This window comes from Notothenia coriiceps, unplaced genomic scaffold (genome assembly GCF_000735185.1).
Source record: "Notothenia coriiceps isolate Sejong01 unplaced genomic scaffold, NC01 NC01_scaffold00002665, whole genome shotgun sequence".
In the NCBI taxonomy this organism is placed as follows: domain Eukaryota; kingdom Metazoa; phylum Chordata; class Actinopteri; order Perciformes; family Nototheniidae; genus Notothenia; species Notothenia coriiceps.
The window spans coordinates 29546-49690 of record NW_011335366.1 but is presented as its reverse complement, the minus strand read 5'-3'; the positions used below and the strand labels follow the sequence as shown (position 1 = coordinate 49690).

At 41.2% G+C, this 20145-nt stretch overlaps 1 protein-coding gene across 1 annotated transcript; it reads right to left on the bottom strand.

Annotated features, from left to right (window-relative positions):
- Positions 1 to 1687: 1687 nt before the first annotated feature.
- Positions 1688 to 19850, bottom strand: dis3l (DIS3 like exosome 3'-5' exoribonuclease; the record flags this gene model as incomplete). Its single annotated transcript, XM_010765784.1, has 16 exons — positions 19589 to 19850; positions 18781 to 18934; positions 17476 to 17604; positions 15108 to 15243; positions 12087 to 12254; positions 11267 to 11345; positions 10972 to 11151; positions 9609 to 9778; positions 8996 to 9157; positions 8657 to 8907; positions 6977 to 7069; positions 6608 to 6896; positions 2995 to 3230; positions 2696 to 2850; positions 1931 to 2109; positions 1688 to 1833 (listed from the first exon to the last, which is right to left on the bottom strand). Coding segments are annotated over exons 1-16 (2657 nt in total), but the record flags the coding sequence as incomplete, so codon positions are not given.
- Positions 19851 to 20145: the final 295 nt, after the last annotated feature.

The window sequence follows — 20145 nt, the reverse complement described above, 5'->3', positions numbered from 1 at the left end:
CGGTACACGGCACGTAAGACGTAGTGTGGAGTTGCATCAGGTACGCTGTGGTGCTGTACTGCTCAGCCGTCTCCTTTGTGTTTCCCCCTGTCTGTGTTGTTTGTGTGTGCGTGGTGGCTGTCACTCCTGGCTCCCGGCTCAACCTCCACTCACCTGCTGCAATCACCTGTGCACCCTCCCCGACTACACACCTGCTTTTCATCAAGCCATTTACAACGGCATATCAACGGAGGCTCCACAACATTTCTCCGCCAGATCGTCAAGTATCAGCCGTATCTCGCGTCTCCCCTCCGGTACACACTACACAGCACCGTAAGAAGTAGTGTGGAGTTGCATTAGGTAACGCAAGATACGGCTGATACTTGCGTATTAGTTTCTGTTATGGATCAGTATCAACAGTCCTGCCAGTAACGTTACTATATTATCAACACTACTTTAGTTATAGCCTGATATATGATTGCTAACTTTACAATGTTGTGATGTGACTGACGTTAGCTAACATGCTAACGCCGGTCACTCACCAAGACAGCTGCTCTGTTCTCCCACTGGTTCTCCACACACCAAAGCTCCATTTCTCTCCGATGGCCGTTATTTTTTCAAATCCTTGGCTGCTCCTGGTCTCTTGGACGCCTAGCAGGCTCATAATTATAATCATATGCATTCATATATATTTTCAACCTCTTCTGTGTCAAAACTAGCATTGTGATCCATGTTTATTCATACGTTAGACCGGCCCCCTCGTTTCCCCCATGTTACGTCACACGCGGGAGGTCACGTGCGGAGGCTTTTTTATGCGGAAGTGAAAATGTCTTACTAAAACGACGCCAGACGTCACTGTAGTGTATATTTTTTTATATATATATATATATGTATATATATAGAATATTTGTATTCATAATTTTCCTACACATTTATTCACTGGTGTCTCTAACCTGCAAGTTGCTCTTTAAGTCTACTAACAGTGTTCTGAAATTGTTGAGCCTTTTTCCAAGATGAAGCTTTATATTTGTGACCCATTTTTATAGATGAACATCTTCATTAGAAACCAATTGGCTTGGATCTGAGAGCCACAGACAGGAAGTCAGAAAGATATGAGGGACAAATAAACATGTTGTTGGTTTAAAGTGGCCCTATTATGCTCTTTTCAGGTTCATATTTGTATGTAGTGCCTCTACTGTGACATGTCTCCATGCTTTAATGTTCAAAGAGCTCTTTATTTATCTCATACTTCCTGTGCTGCAGCACCTCTTTTCACCCTCTGTCTGAAACCAGAGCCCAGTCTGCTCTGATTGGCTAGCTGTCGGGCTCTGTTGTGATTGGTCAACCGCTGAGAGATGTCCCACCCCTTAACCTATCATGTACAATGTGTTGGAGCGCTAGCCAATAGAAGCGCAAGTGTTACATAGTGATGTCATTAAGTTAGGGAAGTAAACATAGGAGTTAAATGGAGGCATTTCAGGGCAGGCAGGGGGGGGAGAAACTCCCTTTGAGATTTTAGTCTTTGCAGACCATTTACATGCACAAAAACCTATATAACACTACAGGAAAGGGCAGGCAACAACAAGCATAATAGGGCCTCCTTAAGAAAATATATATATTTCTACCATCGCTTAAAGATAGCTAAATGACTATATATTACTTGGACAATTAAAAGCTTTTGTTAAAAAGTCCCCCGTTATTATCTTACTCTGAGATGAACACCAGGACGCCGTTGTCTCTGATGGAGTAGATGACGGCGTCCGCCACACAGCTCTGGTCGGACTGAGGGTCTCTCTCTTTGAAGTAGAGGCACTGGAACAGCTCTGTGGAGATCTTCTGGGCCTGCTGGGCTGCCTGGGGGAAGGTCACACAGAGGTCAGAAGGTCACACAGAGGTCATTCAGAAGAGCTTATTTGATAGAGTAAGAAGTGAACAACACAGCAGCACTGACCCTGTTCTTGTTGTTGATATGATGAGACGTTTCCTCCAGTTGTTTGTTGCTGGCTAACGCTTTACCCGGGTCCACCCCCCTGTCCATGGCGATGGCAGCGGAGAGAAGGCGGTGCACCACGATGTCGGCATAACGACGGATGGGTGAGGTGAAGTGTGTGTACCGGTCCAGAGCCAGACCTATGAAGAACATTAGCATTAGCACAGATTGCTACAGTTTAAGTGGAGATACTACTGGGAACAGGAGGATAAATAGGCTTTCTCTTGAAACAAAAAGTGATACATTGCATACATTTTCAGCACAGAAGTCTTACCATTGGATAAAACCAGGTTTCAAATTCATTCTGTTCACATATTGGAGTCAAAGGTTTGTGCAGAGGTAGTTTTGTATATCTTTGTAACACTATAGATCAGAAAAGAATGTCAATAGCTATAAAGAAAATGATGCCATGCTAAAAATGCATTACATTGTGAATGACACTAAATAAATATGGTAACGGTATTTTAGATTTTTATTTCATATTTAGTTCACCATGACATTTCCTCAAATGACTAAATACATTAAGAAAATAGTTTTCTTTTGGTCGATCAAATATGCAATTTCTGATGTTTTATATCCACTATACTGATGAAAGACTGAATTTTAATTAGCCAGTGCATGCAGGTTTAAAGATCCCTCACTTGCATTACATACCCACAAAGAAACATGTAAATACAGTTCCAATGAATAACACAATGAATGCTGGGGATATGGTCAAGGTGTTACCGTAATGGTAGAACTGGTCTAGGGCCTGAAGACCAGTGGAGAAGTACACAGCCTGGGACATGGCTGTAGTGGCCATTATTCTCAGCAGCCTGTTCACCATGGGGTCCTGGGGGTCCACGGCCTGGTCCAGAGAGTCCGCCAGAGCCTTGTTAGTACTGGAGGAACAGAACTACCAGTATTAATATGATATACAACTAATAATCAGACAACAGCTATAGAATTGTTGTGTTTAGCTTTAAATCCAAAACCTCATGCATGTGAAAGGAGTCAAAACTGCTTCCTATTATAAATCCGGTCACCTGGTATCGATGGTGAAGCCCCTGGCCGTGGCGCTCTCCACCAGCTGGCTGAAGAACTCCTGCCGGGGGGGCGGGTGGCGCCTCAGCAGGGCCTGGTGGGGAAAGGTCTCCTGGATCTTGCGCGCCACCCAGTGGTTGGCGTGTATCATGCACTCAGCCACCGTCTCGTGGACCTCCAGAGGCTGACGGGGGACCAGCGCTGTGATGTTCTTGTCCTTATCCAGCTGGGCACGCACCTGAGGAGGGAGGGGGACAGTTTGATGAAGTGAAAGGATTTGTAAATACAGACACTTTTATGTTGTATGGAAAGGTGGGAGCTGTTGGGTATGGGCAATGGAAAGTTGCTAGAAAGTACGTTTTTTTTCTTTTTTTAATAACAATTTCACCTTTAAAACTAATTCTTTTAACAAGAGCTCTGAGTGGAGATATTGAATGATAAGGCGGGCAATATATATCGTATATAATTATATATATTTCCTTTTCCTTATGTCAATCCCACTAAAGTACTCTCAAGTTTCAAAAAGGACCCAAGAAAATTAACTACATAATCAATATCCCCTATTCTTTCAATCAAAACTATGGTTTCAAGCTGTTTTAGGAAGTTTAAAAAGGAGGAACTAAGCAGCAACATCTGGGTCTAAAAAGGGAAGCTAATGCAGACATACCTTAACCTGTTTTCTATTAAATATTCAGGAGGATTTCAATCTAATATCCTCTGGTTTCATAAAGAAGTCTGATTGTATGTAAGTCTAGTCTTCTCACTTGATTCATTACCCCAGTAAAAATGTTCCTGATGAGATGATGGTATCAATGGCTAGTTTCAACATTTCATCAATACTGTACTGTCAGTGTAAGTCATTTATCTTGGTTGACAGAGTCATTATAAAATACATTTTGACCCAGCATTCTCTGTAGCCAGAAAGCAGTTTCACAACTGCACCAGGTAGGTATAGAGAAACTCTAATTCCAGGAGGTTGAATAAACAATGATTATTATGAACAACCTAAAGTATTTGCTAAAAAGAAACGGCAAGTCATTCCATGATGTCATCTACTGTAACAAACTCAATCAGTCACACATATCTACATAAGGTATAAGACAGGTTATTGGAGAGGATCTTACAGATAAACAACAAAGAGAGTTTATATCTTGTTTTGATGAATGAAACACACTACTTGAATGTGAAAACAGATTCACATTGGAGGGCTCTGTATTCACACAGCCTTTAAAACAGTATTCCAACTGAAATTGCTTTCTGGTCATGTGTGAGATTAACACCTGTCTGCTGGCCTGGATGTTAAAATAACTCCTTGGGACAATGTGTCATCAAACCATAGGCTGAACAAATGTCTGGGTGGTTTTTATATTGGGTTTCAGTTTAAAGCATGTTTAACTGTTCTTGTTTTGGGTTCAGGAACCTTCTAAAGTGTGTTTTTTGCTGCAGTTTCTTAAGAAAATGAATGTTCTCGAGCAGGATTAAGGAAAAACACTTGGCCCAAATTCAATGAAACTTGGTGGAAAGGTGAATCGGGTCAAGGAACGACTCATTACATTTTCAAACGGATCGGAATCCCACGTGATATTCACTTTTGGATGTTGCTTACTGTAGGGTGAAGTCGGCCCTTTATGAGTACGTGGTATATTTGGCTTGTATCCCATTAAGGATGGACAATTTTAGAAGACAACATCAATTTATTTATTAATTTCCTAGAAACTGTCATAGAGAGGCGAAGTCCCGCCCATCTACTTCCGACCCATGGGACCTTATTTCGAAAAAATTATGTATTGAAGTCAATGGAGAGAGAAAGATTATCTTTCAATCCCGTTTGAATTGTGCCACAAATTACACATATGATGTTTGTCAATCTTAAAAAATCATTTCCATGTCAAAAAAGTCACAGTTTGTAGTAAAACTGCTGAAATATAAGACTATGAAAAATACGAAACTAGAAGGACTACAAATCCCAGAGTCGCGTAACTGATGTCACAATTGTTTTCCTCCACAGTAGTAATATTCATCCCGTCTTTCGTCTCATTAGTATGACATAAAAAGTGATTGTGTATGTACAGCTCTCAACATGCCCAGACTTGTAGTGATTTTCACCTCTTTTAATACTTTTCGCCTCATTCTGAAAGAAATAAGTGAAACGTGCTAACGTCACGGCCGTCTTGGTGTGTGGTGCGAGACGGGAGATGTAGTTCATTGAGCGTTTCACACAAAAAAAGTGTTACTTCACAGTTTTACGACACATTTTTATTTTTTTGACTTGCAAAATTATCTTTTAAATTGAATTCGTGGCACAATTCAAAGGGGATCGATAGATAATCTTTCTCTCCCCATTGACTTCAATACATACTTTTTCCGAAATAAGGTCGCATGGAGGTCCCCCGGAAAGGTACGGACCACAGTGACGCGTCCTAAAACCCGGAAGTAAGCTGCGCATGGGTTCCTTCGACAAAAAAGCAAATATATTTCTCCATAGCATTTTGGAAAATAGCTCGTGGTCATAAATCTATCGATCATAAATCTATCGATTTGATTTATGAGTATAAAATTATAAAAGTAGGGTAGACATTTGGAGATTATCCGACTGAACAAAACGTGATCCGTCTCTTAAATGTGTTTCAACCAAAGACCTTATTTCCGGCTATTTTCCAAAATCCTATGGAGAAATGGCATTGCTTTTTTGTTGAAGGAACCCATGCGCAGCTTTCTTCTGGGTTTTAGGACGCGTCACTGTGGCACTCTATTGGGTTAATATTAATGGATCCTGTGAGATCTGAGAGGCTAATGACTGAAAATATTAACAATTACAAATCCTCAACAAAACTTTCATTTGGAAAAAAACTAAAAACATTTGGATACGATGACTTCAGGCGACCATTAATGGATCGGCCCTCAACATGTCCATTTTGAGTTTTCCTCAAAAGCCGTATTCTTGCCATGAAACACGATCTTGCTCTAACTCCTGTATAAATGGTCAAAAAGTGCTCAAATGTCATGTGTGTGTTGCTGACAGTCCAGCCCTGAAGACATCTAGTGTACGTGTCAGTTTCATCATATGTGTTGCCATGGAAACAAAATGCTCGCCATAAGACACGATTTGCTCATAACTCCAGTGAACATGCCCCAAACGGCCTAAAACTTCACATGTTTGATAATGATGCAGACCTCAAGACACTTACGCCAACTGTGAGGTGTCATCATATGCCGTTGCCGTAGCGACACATCACTTGCCATGAAACACGCTGTTGCTGTAGCTCCTATGGAAATTGTCCGATCGGTCCAAAACTTCCCACTTTTGCTAACGGTCCGCTCCTCAAGACACCTATGTGACACGTCGACGTGCGGACAACAGCAAACCTGCCTGGATCCTCGAAGAGCCGCTCATTGCTGCTGGCGGCTTTAATTGTTATTATTTGTTTCCCTCTAAGGTAAAAAAACCATTTGGAAAACATGGCTATGATAATGTTTTTTTTTTGTTTTTTTTAAACTTAAACTGCCTTTAAAGAAATTAGTCTGTAGTTTGAGCAAAGTACATGTATAGATAGACCAATACAATTAATTAAAAGTAAAAAAGGACCACAAAGATAAGGAGTTAACCGATCCTACCTCCACCCCTTCCAGCTCCAGCGCCCCCCCCCGGTCCCTCTGCGCCCGCAGGTGTCTGGCTACGTGTGTCAGCATCTCCAGAGCCTGGGTGAGCTGGGCTAGTTTAGAATCCTTCTCTTCAGACCCGACCCCGGCCAGCTCCGGCACCTCCGCCTGCTCCCCGTCCAGCAGCGCCTGGGCCAGCTCGTAGTGCAGCTGGTAGGAGGAGCGGATGAGCGAGCGGCCGAACCACACCTTGTTGACCACGAGGGTCTCTGCATCCAGCTCCCACATCACGCTCATCGCATATCTGGTTATAATACATAGCATGTTTTAATGTGTTCTAATTGACTTTCTTCAACATGATGTAGAGATGTGGCGTTCACTGACCTGTCCACTCCGCCCAGAAGAGAGCAGAGGTCTGCACTGAGAACGCCAGGCAGCATGTCGTACCTGCGGTCGGCCAGGTAGTACGTGGTTGCCCTGAGAAGGAGGAGGAGGAGGAAGAAGAGGAAGGAAAAAGATAAAGTAAAGGGGAAAAGTATTTGGATCTTTTTTCTATGAAAGGCCTGCGAGGAAAGTGATGAAAATAAATCTGGTGATCCTGTTTTCTACTCTGATCTTAACTTTTTTCTCTCCTGTGTTTATGATTTCAAAACTAACCTTCTATACTCATTTTGCAAAAACAAAGGCTTAATTGCACCACGACCACATGCCCTAAATAGCATAAATAAAAAGACTAAAAGCATTTATGTTTCCTTCTAGGTGAGCTTAATTTGTCTATAGATTGTGTAAGTTATGCAACACTAATGCAATGTCTTTATTTTGGTTAGAAAACATAAATGCTTTTAGTCCTTTTTACAAAATGGGGTAGCAGCACTTCAGCCAAAAATAAGTATTCAGTAAAAAAACTATTGAGAAATTAACATCATAAAAAAAAGAAACTCACCTACCTTTTAAGGAACTCAGAAACAGTAACCTTAGTACAATTACATTATTTTATTTCTTGAGTCATAAACACAGAAGAGAAAACGTTTGGATTCACCACTTCTCCTCAGGGCATGTTTCCAAGCAGCAGATACCATTTTAAAAACACATTTTCTCATATATGAACTTAAATATTTATTTTTGGTACTCTTTTCACCTCCTCTGTATACATTGTATTTATATCTTTATTTTTCAACATGAGACCTCATATAGTTTATTAGTATTTATTGATAGCGTTGTGAAATAAATGAGTAAAAGTGTTCTTATTTCATTAATTAATTTACATACATACAATATTAAATTGTAACTGAAGCTAAAAAATCATTCTTAAATCAATAAAACCATTTCTTATTTAATATTTTGTGTCAGATTATCGATTTCTCTTGTAAGTAGTCGGGTCATTGGTGTCGCGGTCCTGCTCACCCTGTAGAAATACTGTCCTTATGTATTCATTCCAAGGGATGGAGAACCAAAGACACTTTACCCCATAGCACTGATACGTACAGAAACATAGCCCTGAAGAGTGCAAAAAAACTAAAAACAACAATTGTTTTTTTTCTAAATGTTGGTCTGTTTGAACTATTAAAAAGGCCCTTTTCCCTTTGCTCTGAGAAACTCCTGACTCAGCAGCACCATTTCTCACTGTCAGAAACACTGTTGTGCCTCCAAGTCACTGTTGTCTGTCATTTCTGCTTCTTTTCTTTGTTTGTGGTTGTGACACTTGCAAAATTACAGAAACTATAAAAGAGAGCGCCGGATGCAACAAACAATCATGCAGCAACTTTCTGTCCTCTTTGCACTTCTGAAAGTAGCCAGCGAAAATATCCGGGTGAGGCTCAGTGAGATAATATTTGACAAACTTTCATAATTGCTTTGTAGTCCACAGAGGACGTAATTATGTTTATAACAGCAATTCTATACACGTGTGATAACGCAAAACACAGGAGCTAACAGGTGGCTGGATGTTTATAGGAGATGCTAATTCATTTGGACACAGAATCCAATAACATAAAACGTACTAAGAAAAAAGGAGTTTTGATGATACCGGGCTAACCTGAACTATCCTATCCTCTAACTCCTCACCTTGAACGTGCCTCCAGGTCGGTGAGCGAGCCCTCTGTCACAAAGTGTGTGACATCAGCGATGTGGACCCCCAGCTCCAGCAGCTTCCCGCCGGCCAGGCTGCGTACAGACAGCGTGTCGTCCACGTCCTCGCAGCCCTTCGGGTCGATGCTGAACACCAGGTGACTCTCCCGGAGGTCCCGCCGCTCCGCCACCTGAGCCGGGTCCATCCTCCACGGCTTCTCTGCAGAGTTCACGGGCATCTCTTTCAGCTGAGGGCACACAGACACAGTCACAGGTAGAAAGCAGAGTTACAGCTTCACGGTGTTTGTGTGAGAGAGTGAGAAGCTTCCGTCTGACCTGTGCGTCTGAGAATGGAGGCACTTGGATGCAGTTCTCGATGAGGATGGTCTGGATCTCTGTCTCCAGCTCCCCAGCTTTACCCAGCACCCGCACACTGTGGCCGTTGGGGTAGAGCGACGTGCTCTCCCAGGAGTCAATGCGCACCACCACTCTGTGGTCCTGGGTGGGTGAATACAGGGGAAAACAGCCTTCTGGGACAATTCAAATGGTATACCTTCCCTCATGGAGCCCTTTGTTAAGCTGATTTTAAACCCTTCTTTTAGCTTCGGATCTACAGAGTCTGGCCTCCTCTAGCGACAATAAAAGGCTTTAACTTAACTTTAAATAAAAATACATAAAGAGCCTTGCCTTTATATAAACGCACAACTTTTACAAAACATTGGGCTGAAGGATCTCTTTACCCTTTTTTATCTCATGTTTATGCTTCAAGAAAAATCATCCTCTTCATGTTACATCCAGAAAGTCTACACAAATACTGAAATACATAAAATATCTAGTTTTAAAAATAAAATAATGTAAAACGATGTCATATTAGAGACATTAGTTGTCCAATCCTGCGAGTTCAAACTAAAGTTCAGACCAAATACATTGTGGAGTGTGTAAAGCAGACCTGCAGAGCATCGGCCTGCTGGGTGCTGATGCGGATCTTGGGGATGCGGTGGTCCCAGGGCACCGCCAGGATGCGCTGGGTGTTCCTGGTCTGGGGCGGAGGCCCCTCCCTGGGGGGGAAAGTCACCACATAGTCCCTCCAGTTCCTCTGCAGGATTCCCACAACACGGCCTGAGGATTTAACAAGAGACCACATTACATTACATGTCACTTGTTAGATCCTTTTATCCAAAGCGTAGAGTGACTACCTTGCCCAAAATATTCTTGTTATATGATCTTAAAAAAATACTATCAAATAAATGAGGAAACTGTTTTGTGACGGAGCGGATCACAGAGTGACTGACTCCGCCACTGACAGCCGGCGGCACACACACACACCAAACATTTCCTGCTCTCTTCCGTTCGTCAATAAATAAGGTTAAATCATCACTAAACGTCCCTTTTCCCCCTCCCTTTCTGTAGCGCGACCATGAGTGCACGCTTGTGAGTCTATTATTTAAACATACATTAAACTGTAGTACGCGATACTTGCGCGACGGGCAGCGAACGGAGTATCGTTGCCGTCTCCCCAGCAAAGGGGAATGTGGAAAAGAAGGAGGCGCATCTCTTCCGTGGTTTAAATATGATATCATGAACCATGCAATTTATTATTTATTTTGCGTCTATTAATGATGGGGGATGATTGTGTTATGAGATGGTTAACCTGTTTATGTTTTGGTCGTATAGTTTTTCTTACGTTTGAGGGGTTAAAATTATGTTGATAATGTGTTTTTTTAATTAATGGTGTAACCTGTTGACGGTAAGCCTGTGGGGAGGGGCTATGGGTTCATAAGGGACGGTGTTGGCCCTGGACTGGCATTCGGGAGATTGTTGCAGCGAAGGCAACAACTAGTAGGCCTATGTGTTTACTCCATAGATGAGTGATAGACAACCTCGTTTTGGTAACTTTGATTTTGTTTATTGAAGTTATACTGTTTCAATATTGTCAAACAGTATATATTTGTGTTGTTGTTATAAATAACATTTTTTGAGCTTAAATCGACCGACTAAGCCTATTTTTTTACAAACGGACAAATAGAACCCCGTCACAAAAACATATATGTAAAACATTCTCTCCTAATTTTATCGAAAAACACTCACAACAAGTAAAAACATAAATGTGTTGCAGAAGAGGGGATGAAAATAAAATAAAATAAAAGCATAAAAATGTGTAGGTGTAACAGTTTGAATAAAGTTAAAGTGTTATGCTCTTAAAAGGTAATATTTATATATGGCCACATGTTCAAATACATCAAGAACTGCTTAAGTTTCCTCTAACTTTTATTGAAATGAGATAAGGAGTTATCATCATTATCAAAACTCGCCTGTGGGCATGGGTTTACTTCCACCTTCCTCTCCGCTCTTCTTCTCCCCCTGACCCTCAGCCAGGGTGTTGTCCTTCCCTCTCCACTCGCTCTTTGGCAACAGCTCCACCACAACCTGGTCGCCATGCACCGCCCTGTTACGATTCTTCCCTCCACACACCAACACGCCCCAGCTCAGATCTGAGGGGGATGAGTGAGGGGAAAAGGTGAGATGCACAGAGAGCGGTGTCAGCGATAACGAGGGCAGAAAAATGCATTAACCAGACTTGTTTGTGTGCTTGTTGTTGATTTGCACCTGTGTTCTTGTTGGACAAACCGTCCGTCATGATTGAAGCTTCACTGTGTGCGCGGTGCTTGCTGACATTCAGAGTCCCCTGATGAAAAGGAAAAAGATGTGAGATTTATTCAGATTTCCAGAACAGACTGTTTAAATCGCCAGAACGCCGACACCTCCTCATCTCCACCGCTCCCATGTTTTATTTTGTTTTGCCATAATTTAGTCTCTCTGCGTTTCTGCGCTGGGCTAATGCTAATGCGAGGATAATAAAATGGTGGCTTCACAACACTTTTTTTGAGTTTTACGGGCCGTGGTTTGCATTCCGCCCAGCCAATCAGACATAGGAGCCTTTTTCTCCCACGAAAGTCCCTCTAGCAGGGACGGAAAAGGGGGTAAAAAGGTTCTCATGAAGTAATTTTAGTTCCGGCTCTTTTTGGTGTGAACGCGACATTTCGGAACTATATCGGAACTAAAGTGGGAAAAGTACTGCGGTGTGAACGCGGCTATTGAGTACTAGGACCTTCCTTGATGAGCTCAAGTGCTTGAGAACAGCTAACTTGCAAGTTTCTGAAACTATCCACCTTCCTTTTATTACCTCCTTGACCCTTAAACGTATGAAACCTTGCCACTGCGAATGCTATTTGTACAATTACCCAGTTAAAGCAAGTTTCCAGTCTCTTTTTAGTTTCCACAGTTACCTGTTATGCACAATTTTGCACATTTACTGGATATTTTGTGTTGAAGCATTTCAAGGTGGATTTTGTCTATTTGTTGCCCAATGTTATAACTTCTGTTCCAAGTAAACACTCACTAGACACAACCCAGCTAGGTGCTGTACCTGAATGTACCGCCCAGACTTGATCCCGGCCTCCAGCAGTTCTCCGGGCAGATGTTCTGTGTACTCCCTCTCCGTGCCCTCACTCTCTTTCTCTTGTAGCGCCTGGGAAATGGAGCTGTAAAGGTTGTGTGCTACCTGCAGCTCCGGACAGAAGTTTCTTAAATAATCCTTACACATGAAGAAACACGGGGGAAGACATGTCAGGAACAGGTAAAACTATAACGTTATAGGTCAGGATTTGACCTCATGTAAGGATGTAAAACACAAGATAATTCAGACACCGGGTGACATATTGACAATATGCAGTTCAGAAACACAGGAGCGTCCTGAAAACCCAATGTAAAAGGGTTACAGTTACCGTCATGTGGGAGCAACCTGTCAATCACAAGGGAGCCCCTCCCCTTTTATTTTGTACATAATCCTGTATTGAAGAAGACTTGATGCTAGTAACTGAGACCATTAACTCATCAGGAAAACGTTTACTGAGGTGATAAAGTAAGTGAGGCCATTTTCTCATAGACTTCTATGCAATTGGACTTCTTCTTGCAGCCAGTTGAGTCGCCCTGTTGGCCACTATAAAGAACGCGGATTGACTTCACTTTTTAGATTTGGAGGGTTGACACTTGGAACAAATGTAATTAAAACAGGAACTTTTATCTATTTCTATCTATAAGCTAGGCTACGCTATACAACTAAAGTAACTCCATAATAATGCGTTTTGTTTTACTACCAAGATGTCTTGATGAACAGGTGCTACTTAAATCACCTTATTAACACTATACACTTATTATCCTATAATGACTTGACAACTGTTAACAGGTAGACAGGACGCATCCATTTCTGCTCTCAGTATCAGAATCAGCTGTTTCCAGAATTTGCGTTGTGCTAGAACAGCCTTTCGCCCTCTACTGAGTCGAGCTGTAGCCACTTCATCGACAACTTTAAAATCAGCCATGAGAGTTTTCTTTTTGTGAGGTTTTTTTTATCACTATTTAAAGAGCATATTAGTTGTCAGGGAGCTCAATGGAGCGATATATAGATGGTGCATATATAGGGGGGCATGTCTATGCAAGACAATTAGACCCCATTTACACGGGAACGCAAACGCATACGAAACGCAAACGGACCGAATACGATATCAAAAAAGTCTTCCTTCACACGAGACCGCTCAAAAGCGCTGGAGACGCTGTAGTACATATGCTGGGCCTGTAAGTGGCGTTGTACTTCCGCCACAAAATACACCAAAAGCTGCGAAGAAGACCCCCGAGCATGTTGCCCTTCTGTTTATGCCCCGCGGTGGATTTAGCAACATGTAGTTCATGTAATTCTCCATGTCCACTTGTTGCTGATGGTTGTGGTAGAGGAGCTGTAGATTTTGCACTAACATCTGTAGCATGGTCAGTAACAGTAGGCTGGGCGACATTACATAATTTAATCATAGTTTGTCAACTTTTATAGGAATTGTATTGTGATTGTGGTATGACCAAATAATATTATGATTGAACATTAAAGAGAAAACTATTTCACCACAACGTCCATTTAGTTGCTGCCCTGGGAGCCTTAGGTCACATTAAATGATCTTTATCAGCAATTTGAGTTTTTCTAGAACAAATGTATACATTTCAAACAGAACACAATGTCTCCACACACAAGATTTCTACAATCCTCTGATAACTTGGCTCCATCTGCTGTGGAAAGTCATTTGATATGACACAAAGTTTTTGCTTCCTCATATCAATTTCTAAAACCGTTCAAAAAACCACATGTCTATTGGCGTTCCTGTGTTTATTATTGAGTGATTGGATGACTGGGTCAACACACAGCATGCAGCAGAGAGAGGTCTGTACTTAACAGCCATGCATTTCCTATTGTTTCGGCTCTGCACTGAAACATAATGGTTTGAGAAACAAGTGAACAGAGCAGGATTCCATGCCTCTTGTGAACAATGCAGCAGGACAGCGCTACAACTCCTACAGAAGTCCCAGCACAGAAGCAGTCACTGTACTGTTGTGGACGGGTCAGCAGCAAAATGTATTTTAGCAATCTAAAATGACAACAAAATGAAGGCATTATCTATGCTCTTACCCAAGCTACCAGACTCCATTGAAAAGAAAACAGTAATTTTACATTGCCTTGATCAATTAGTATGTTTTGGTGTCTCTGGCGAGAGCATAACTATTTCAGTTCTCTGTTGGAAAGGACAATCTAGCTTCTAAATAAAGTTTAGTCTGCATATTAACTGACAGTGACTCCCTGCTCCTCCATACTGAGCCGTGCCGCCTTATTCATAACTTTAAAGGTCCCCTATTATACTCTTTTTCAACATATTACAGGTTTCAAATATATAAAAAACATGACTGAAGTGTTTGGCTCGAAAAACCAAACAGATCATGCATTTTAGCATGCCATTAAGCCCTCTGTTTCAGTCCTGTTTCAAAAGTGCTGATTCTGTGTCTGTAGCTTTAAATGCTAATTACATGCTGATGGCCACATCCCTCTGCGAGATGATTGGTTTAAAATAACACACTGGCGCTCTAGGAGGAGATTCAGGTGATAAGGTGGGCGGCGGTTACCTTGTTGGTTATTGGCTAATGGTTACACAACCCAAAAAAACATTGTTCTGATCTGATCAGCTCATTTGCTGACAGGTTTTTATATAGATGGATCAGGACAAAAAGAGAGAGAATTTTTTTCCTGCAACTTTCCGAATCTCTTTACACACCGGGGACGCATATTTCCGATAAAAGGATTTTGCATAATAGGTAACCTTTAAGTATTACATTGATTATGAATAAATACATTATGCAAAGGCACTTTGAAAGGCCCGAAATATCCCCTTTAACATCCTCAAATCCAAACTACACTTCTGCGTTTCAACCTTGTAGCAGTGTCCTTTGATATCCACTATGTTCAAGCCACAACAACTAAATGTCTCACTGTCTAATAGATACTTATGGACAGTTAGTGAAGCGACAGATATAAGCATCATGTGGGGTGAACATTAGTGTGTAGTTCAAGTACCTGGACAGAGATGACGTAAACCCCAGAATGGAGGCTGCTGTACTGAGCCACGGCTTCCTGATCCTCAGTGATCATCACTATATCCATCATACCTGCCAGGTGGTTGTAGTACCAAACTGCTGCAGAGTACACACACCTACACACACAAACACAGAGTTAATTCACAAATACAGGATGCATGCAGACAGCTTGCCTGTTAAAGTACTAAACTCTGATATTATGTATTTAGTTCCTCTGGCTTATAAATGTTCACTACCTGTAACTGAAAACATCATGAAGAATGCAGACATCCTTTACAGTTTACTGTCTTGTTTATGTAATAATCTATTTTCATGACAACAGTTTGAACCGCCAGACTTCTGGCTTTTAAAGTAAAATACAAAGTTTGGGGACAACATGTACAACACCTGTGGAAGACACTATCGTGAAACAAAGCATAATGACTAAAGAAAATTCATGGTGGTAAGCAGTACTTCCAAGAGGTTTTTGCTTAAACAGAGAGCTTTGTTATTGCAGCCGATAACGTAGAACTACTTAAAATACATAATTGATTATAAGATCTAAAAATGTATAGTAATTGTTGTTAAAATAACTAACATGTGCTTGAAATATCTCCGTTCACATCTGAACCTTCTCTCAGTTCATTTATTTGGGATGTTGGCAACTGGTCAGACTTTTTGCATAAGAATAAACCAAAGCATCAGCTTGACCTAATTTTATCCACTAATATCTCTTGGTATGAGTCCATGATTAATACAACTGGAACGTTTTGTGTATAATTGCCACTGAAGTACAGATTTTTGATAACTAACTTTAAACTAAATAACTGTATACACCATGTACTTTACACATCGATAATTGTGTTTTGTATTGCAAGTTTCTGAAGATTTATCCTAAAATATTAATAGAAGCATCATCTAATGCTAGCTTTTGGTGAATTTAGGAGGAATCTAGAAACACAAATAGACACATTTGGTCAAATGGGCGGAGTGGCACAGTGGGCTGTGCGTGTGATCATCAGATTAAGGGGGCGTTGGGGAACTCCAGTTCGAAACCCGCTCCCGCTGTTGTGTCCTTGGGCAAGACACTTCACGCGAATTTTCTCCTGTGGGTATTGTCCACAGTACATGTATGATATTAAGGTGTACTTGTAAAGCGCCTTGATGACTTCGAGGCGTGAATATGGGCGATGTGGCGCAGTGGGCTGTGCATTGATCAAGGGGGCGAAACCCACCGCCGCTGCGTCTGTAAAGCCGTTGTGTCCTTGGGCAAGACATTTCACCTGAATTTGCTCCTGTGGGTATTATCCACAGTACATGACCATTACATATATGTGTAATGTGTATAATGTGTAAAGCGCTTTGAGTCATTGAAAAGCGCTTTAATAAATATAAGGAATTATTATTAAATAAACACCTAAGAGCATTTTTTGGACATGGTATGCAAGCGAAATAGCTCAAACTGAAAACAAAACTCAACAGTGCATGACAAAGGTTTGTGCCTGTAGCATCTCATTTTAAAGTTGAAAACACATTTAGCTGAGGTCTCATATGAAGTCTCAAGTGCTCAAATTCTTTGTTAGAATACCTGTTTATTACCTGCAGAGGAGGAAAACGTCTCTATAAATAGTGAAATTTCCCCCTAAGCCTTTAGCCCCTACAATGATAAGTAACTTGATTGACAGCTTGGCTGGTAGGTGGGCCCTGAGTGCCGTATGGCCCATTATAACCAGCCCTTAACACAAGTTGAACAACAGTAGAAGTGAATTCAGGGTTTATATATAATTACTAAACTGGATTTTTTTAAACTTTTATTTCCAATCTGGCAAAGCACCCAGAGGAACAAATACATGACAACAATTTTATAATGGAAAATGCCCACAGTTTTCCCGTTGTAAGTAGAGCAATACTGTGGTTCAACGATTTGCGTAAGATGCTTTGTAGCTTTTCCCAGAGTTAGTACTCAAGAGAAAAAATACTTTTTCTGAAAATGTTTGTATGAATGAAAGACAACAAGAAACACATTTTTTTATTGAGTTTGGCTTGGAGAACTTAGAGGTATAGGACCGTACGGTGAGTGTACGATTTGAAACGGTCGCACATCTTTTTAATTGGTCAATACCCTAGAGATGTCCCACCCCTTAGCCTTTCACGTACAATGTGTTGGAGAGCGAGGCAGTAGTAGCGATTTGCAGATCATTTACATGCACAAAATAACACACTACAGGAAAGGGAAAACCCTTATGGGACATAAAAAAAGTCACAAAAAAAAAATGTCATGTCCTTCCTGATGCCAATTCTAATAGCTAAAGCATATTGGCTGATGTTTGGTTTGTGCGAACATGACAGAGGCTGTGGTGGTGACTGACCTGGTCTGCCACTTCTCCTGGCTCTCCCCCTTCTCTCGTGGACAGTATGAATACTCCTGAAATTCATTGGCAAACGGCACGCAGTCGTGTCGAGGGTCTTTGAGCAGGTTCCGGAGACGGTTGTATTGCCTGAACAGAAACACACGGCAACGGAAAAAAAAAACTCATAAAGGTCCAAATCATAAAGATAACCACAAGAAAAAATACAGTAAACTTAGGGAACGGTAAACATCTGGGAAGTACACTGATTCACTTTCTTTTAAAGAGTTATTCGAGAAGATTGTCCATTAAATAAGAAGGTCAACATTTTTTAAAATACATTTTAACAAAATGCAATAAAAATGCAATCATCCTATCCCAGAGTTGAGCCTGACCCTTAAACTAGTGAGCATGCTGGCAGGTGGATTTTGTTACCTTTGCACTGAGCCAGGCATTTTTTTCCCCAAGTGATAAGGAGAACCAGCTGATGTTTCTTTAATATTGCGCACACACACACTGATACGTTATGAGCTATTTCAATTTCATGACTGATGTTTTGCCATTGCCTCGACCTGAGAATGAGAACAGTGTTCAAACTTCTTGACAAAGCCTCTCCATAATTCACACACACACACACACACACACACACACACACACACACACACACACACACACACACACACACACACACACACACACACACACACACACACACACACACACTGAGTGAAAAACTGCAATTACTGACACAGTATGGCATCAGAATATGATCTACCAGCTACCTAACATTATCCAAAGTGAAGCCTCATCACATGAATGACGCAACATGGTAAAATGGCGGCGTAAGCACTAATCGTGTTTGTGTGGGAGACGTATTTCAATTCACGGGACATTTAGCTTGGTCAGCACTCAGCACTCAGCTTTGATATATTATGAGCATCAACGTGACACACTCTTTACACACCTCTGCAGGTAGGTTGTCATTAGAGGTTTAATTCAAAAGCAGGTCGAAAGGTCTGGACTGCATGAGCTGTCCTGATTTGTTGGTAGAATATTAATCCTGATAAACTCTCCTCTGGTCTGCTTACTTAACTGATTCTTTCCAAGTCATAAACAAATATGCCTGTAGTCAAAACATATGTACACACTAAGACAGAGGCGGCACCTAAAGATAAAGACCAAGGTCAAAGCTGTTAGTCTCTGCCTGGTGTGACCTGGCGTGGCAGTGACATGAAAAGGACATTCTAATATCAAAATATGCTTAAAGTCTAATGTTTGAACATTTGCAAAACAGTAACTCAACGGAATGACATATTGTGCATGTACCTGCGTCCTTTGCTGTGCTGCACCCCCTGACAGGAGGTCTGAGTGAAGATGATGCCCTGCAGCTCTCTGAACTCCAGGATCTCCAGATAGTCCCCCGACACCCCCGCATCAGGAATCACATAGTGGGTCAGGTCTCCTGGTAGCACCTTGCCATCTGGTTGGGGGGTAAGCAGAGATGATAATAGCATAAATAACTTATTTTAATATAGGAATCTTTGTTCTTGTCTTGGGTTACTAATAATTAGTATCAAACTGAGAAAAATTCCCTAGTATACTGTACTTCAATATTATGACATCTTAGTCTATGTCTTATATCCCATACTACATCGTAATGCATGATCATATTTACTCGGCGTATATTATGTTATTATTTTTCATGAACTATTGCACTTTATTCTATTAGAGTGCAGACAAACACAGTGACATTTATGATTTATAACTGTACAATGTTTACATAGACCTGTTGACCCTGCATCTATCAATCACACCACATGACATTTGTCTTCAAATGCTTTTGTATAGATTCTAGTTTTATTGTATACTTATTTTATGTACCTCATATTATTTATGTGTTTCTTTCTATCTATCTCTGTCTCTGTATTGCTGCACCAACCGATTTCCCCCGCTGTGGTTGAATACAGATGTATAATATGAATCTTTGGACTAGTCGAATCAAAGCCACACTTCGATCTAGTGTCTCACTCACAGCTGTAATTTGAGCTACAGACAAGTGTGTGTATAGTGATCGGTAGCTCATCGTGAAACTAAATTAAAGGCTGTGCTGTGTCTTTGTTTTGAGCAGACCTACCGTTTTCACAGCCCGCCTGACACAGGGAGCTGTAGCAGGGGACCCTCTCTCTCAGATAATGTTCCCGGACCACACGGACCTTCCTCCCGCGGCAGCTCTTCAGATGCAGGATCCTCTCCGTCTTAATCATCCTCAGATCTCAGGCAGCAGCCATGTGAAGCCTGCTGCTCTCCTTAATCAGCTGCTTTGATCCCAAGGCGGGAAGATTCACTTGTAAACACTCCGAACTTCAGGGAAGTGCGTAAGGCACACCCGCTGACGTCATGACGCAAAGCGGGTTCTTCTCTTGCTGCGTTCAGGTGGTGTTTGACGTGAAGGAGTTATGAACGCCTTTGTATGAAAGTATCATAATAATAATAATAATAATAATGGACAAAAACACTTGAGCTAAATAAATTATTATTTACTTTTATTTTATATTAAAACTTTCTGAAAACCTTGGTTTACTTAAAATTGAAAATAGCTTCCATGTCATGTGACACAGTTAGAGTTCACCAAATCAATGCAGCACCATGAATGTGTAAATTAATTAGTTAGCATTTATACTTGACCATCAG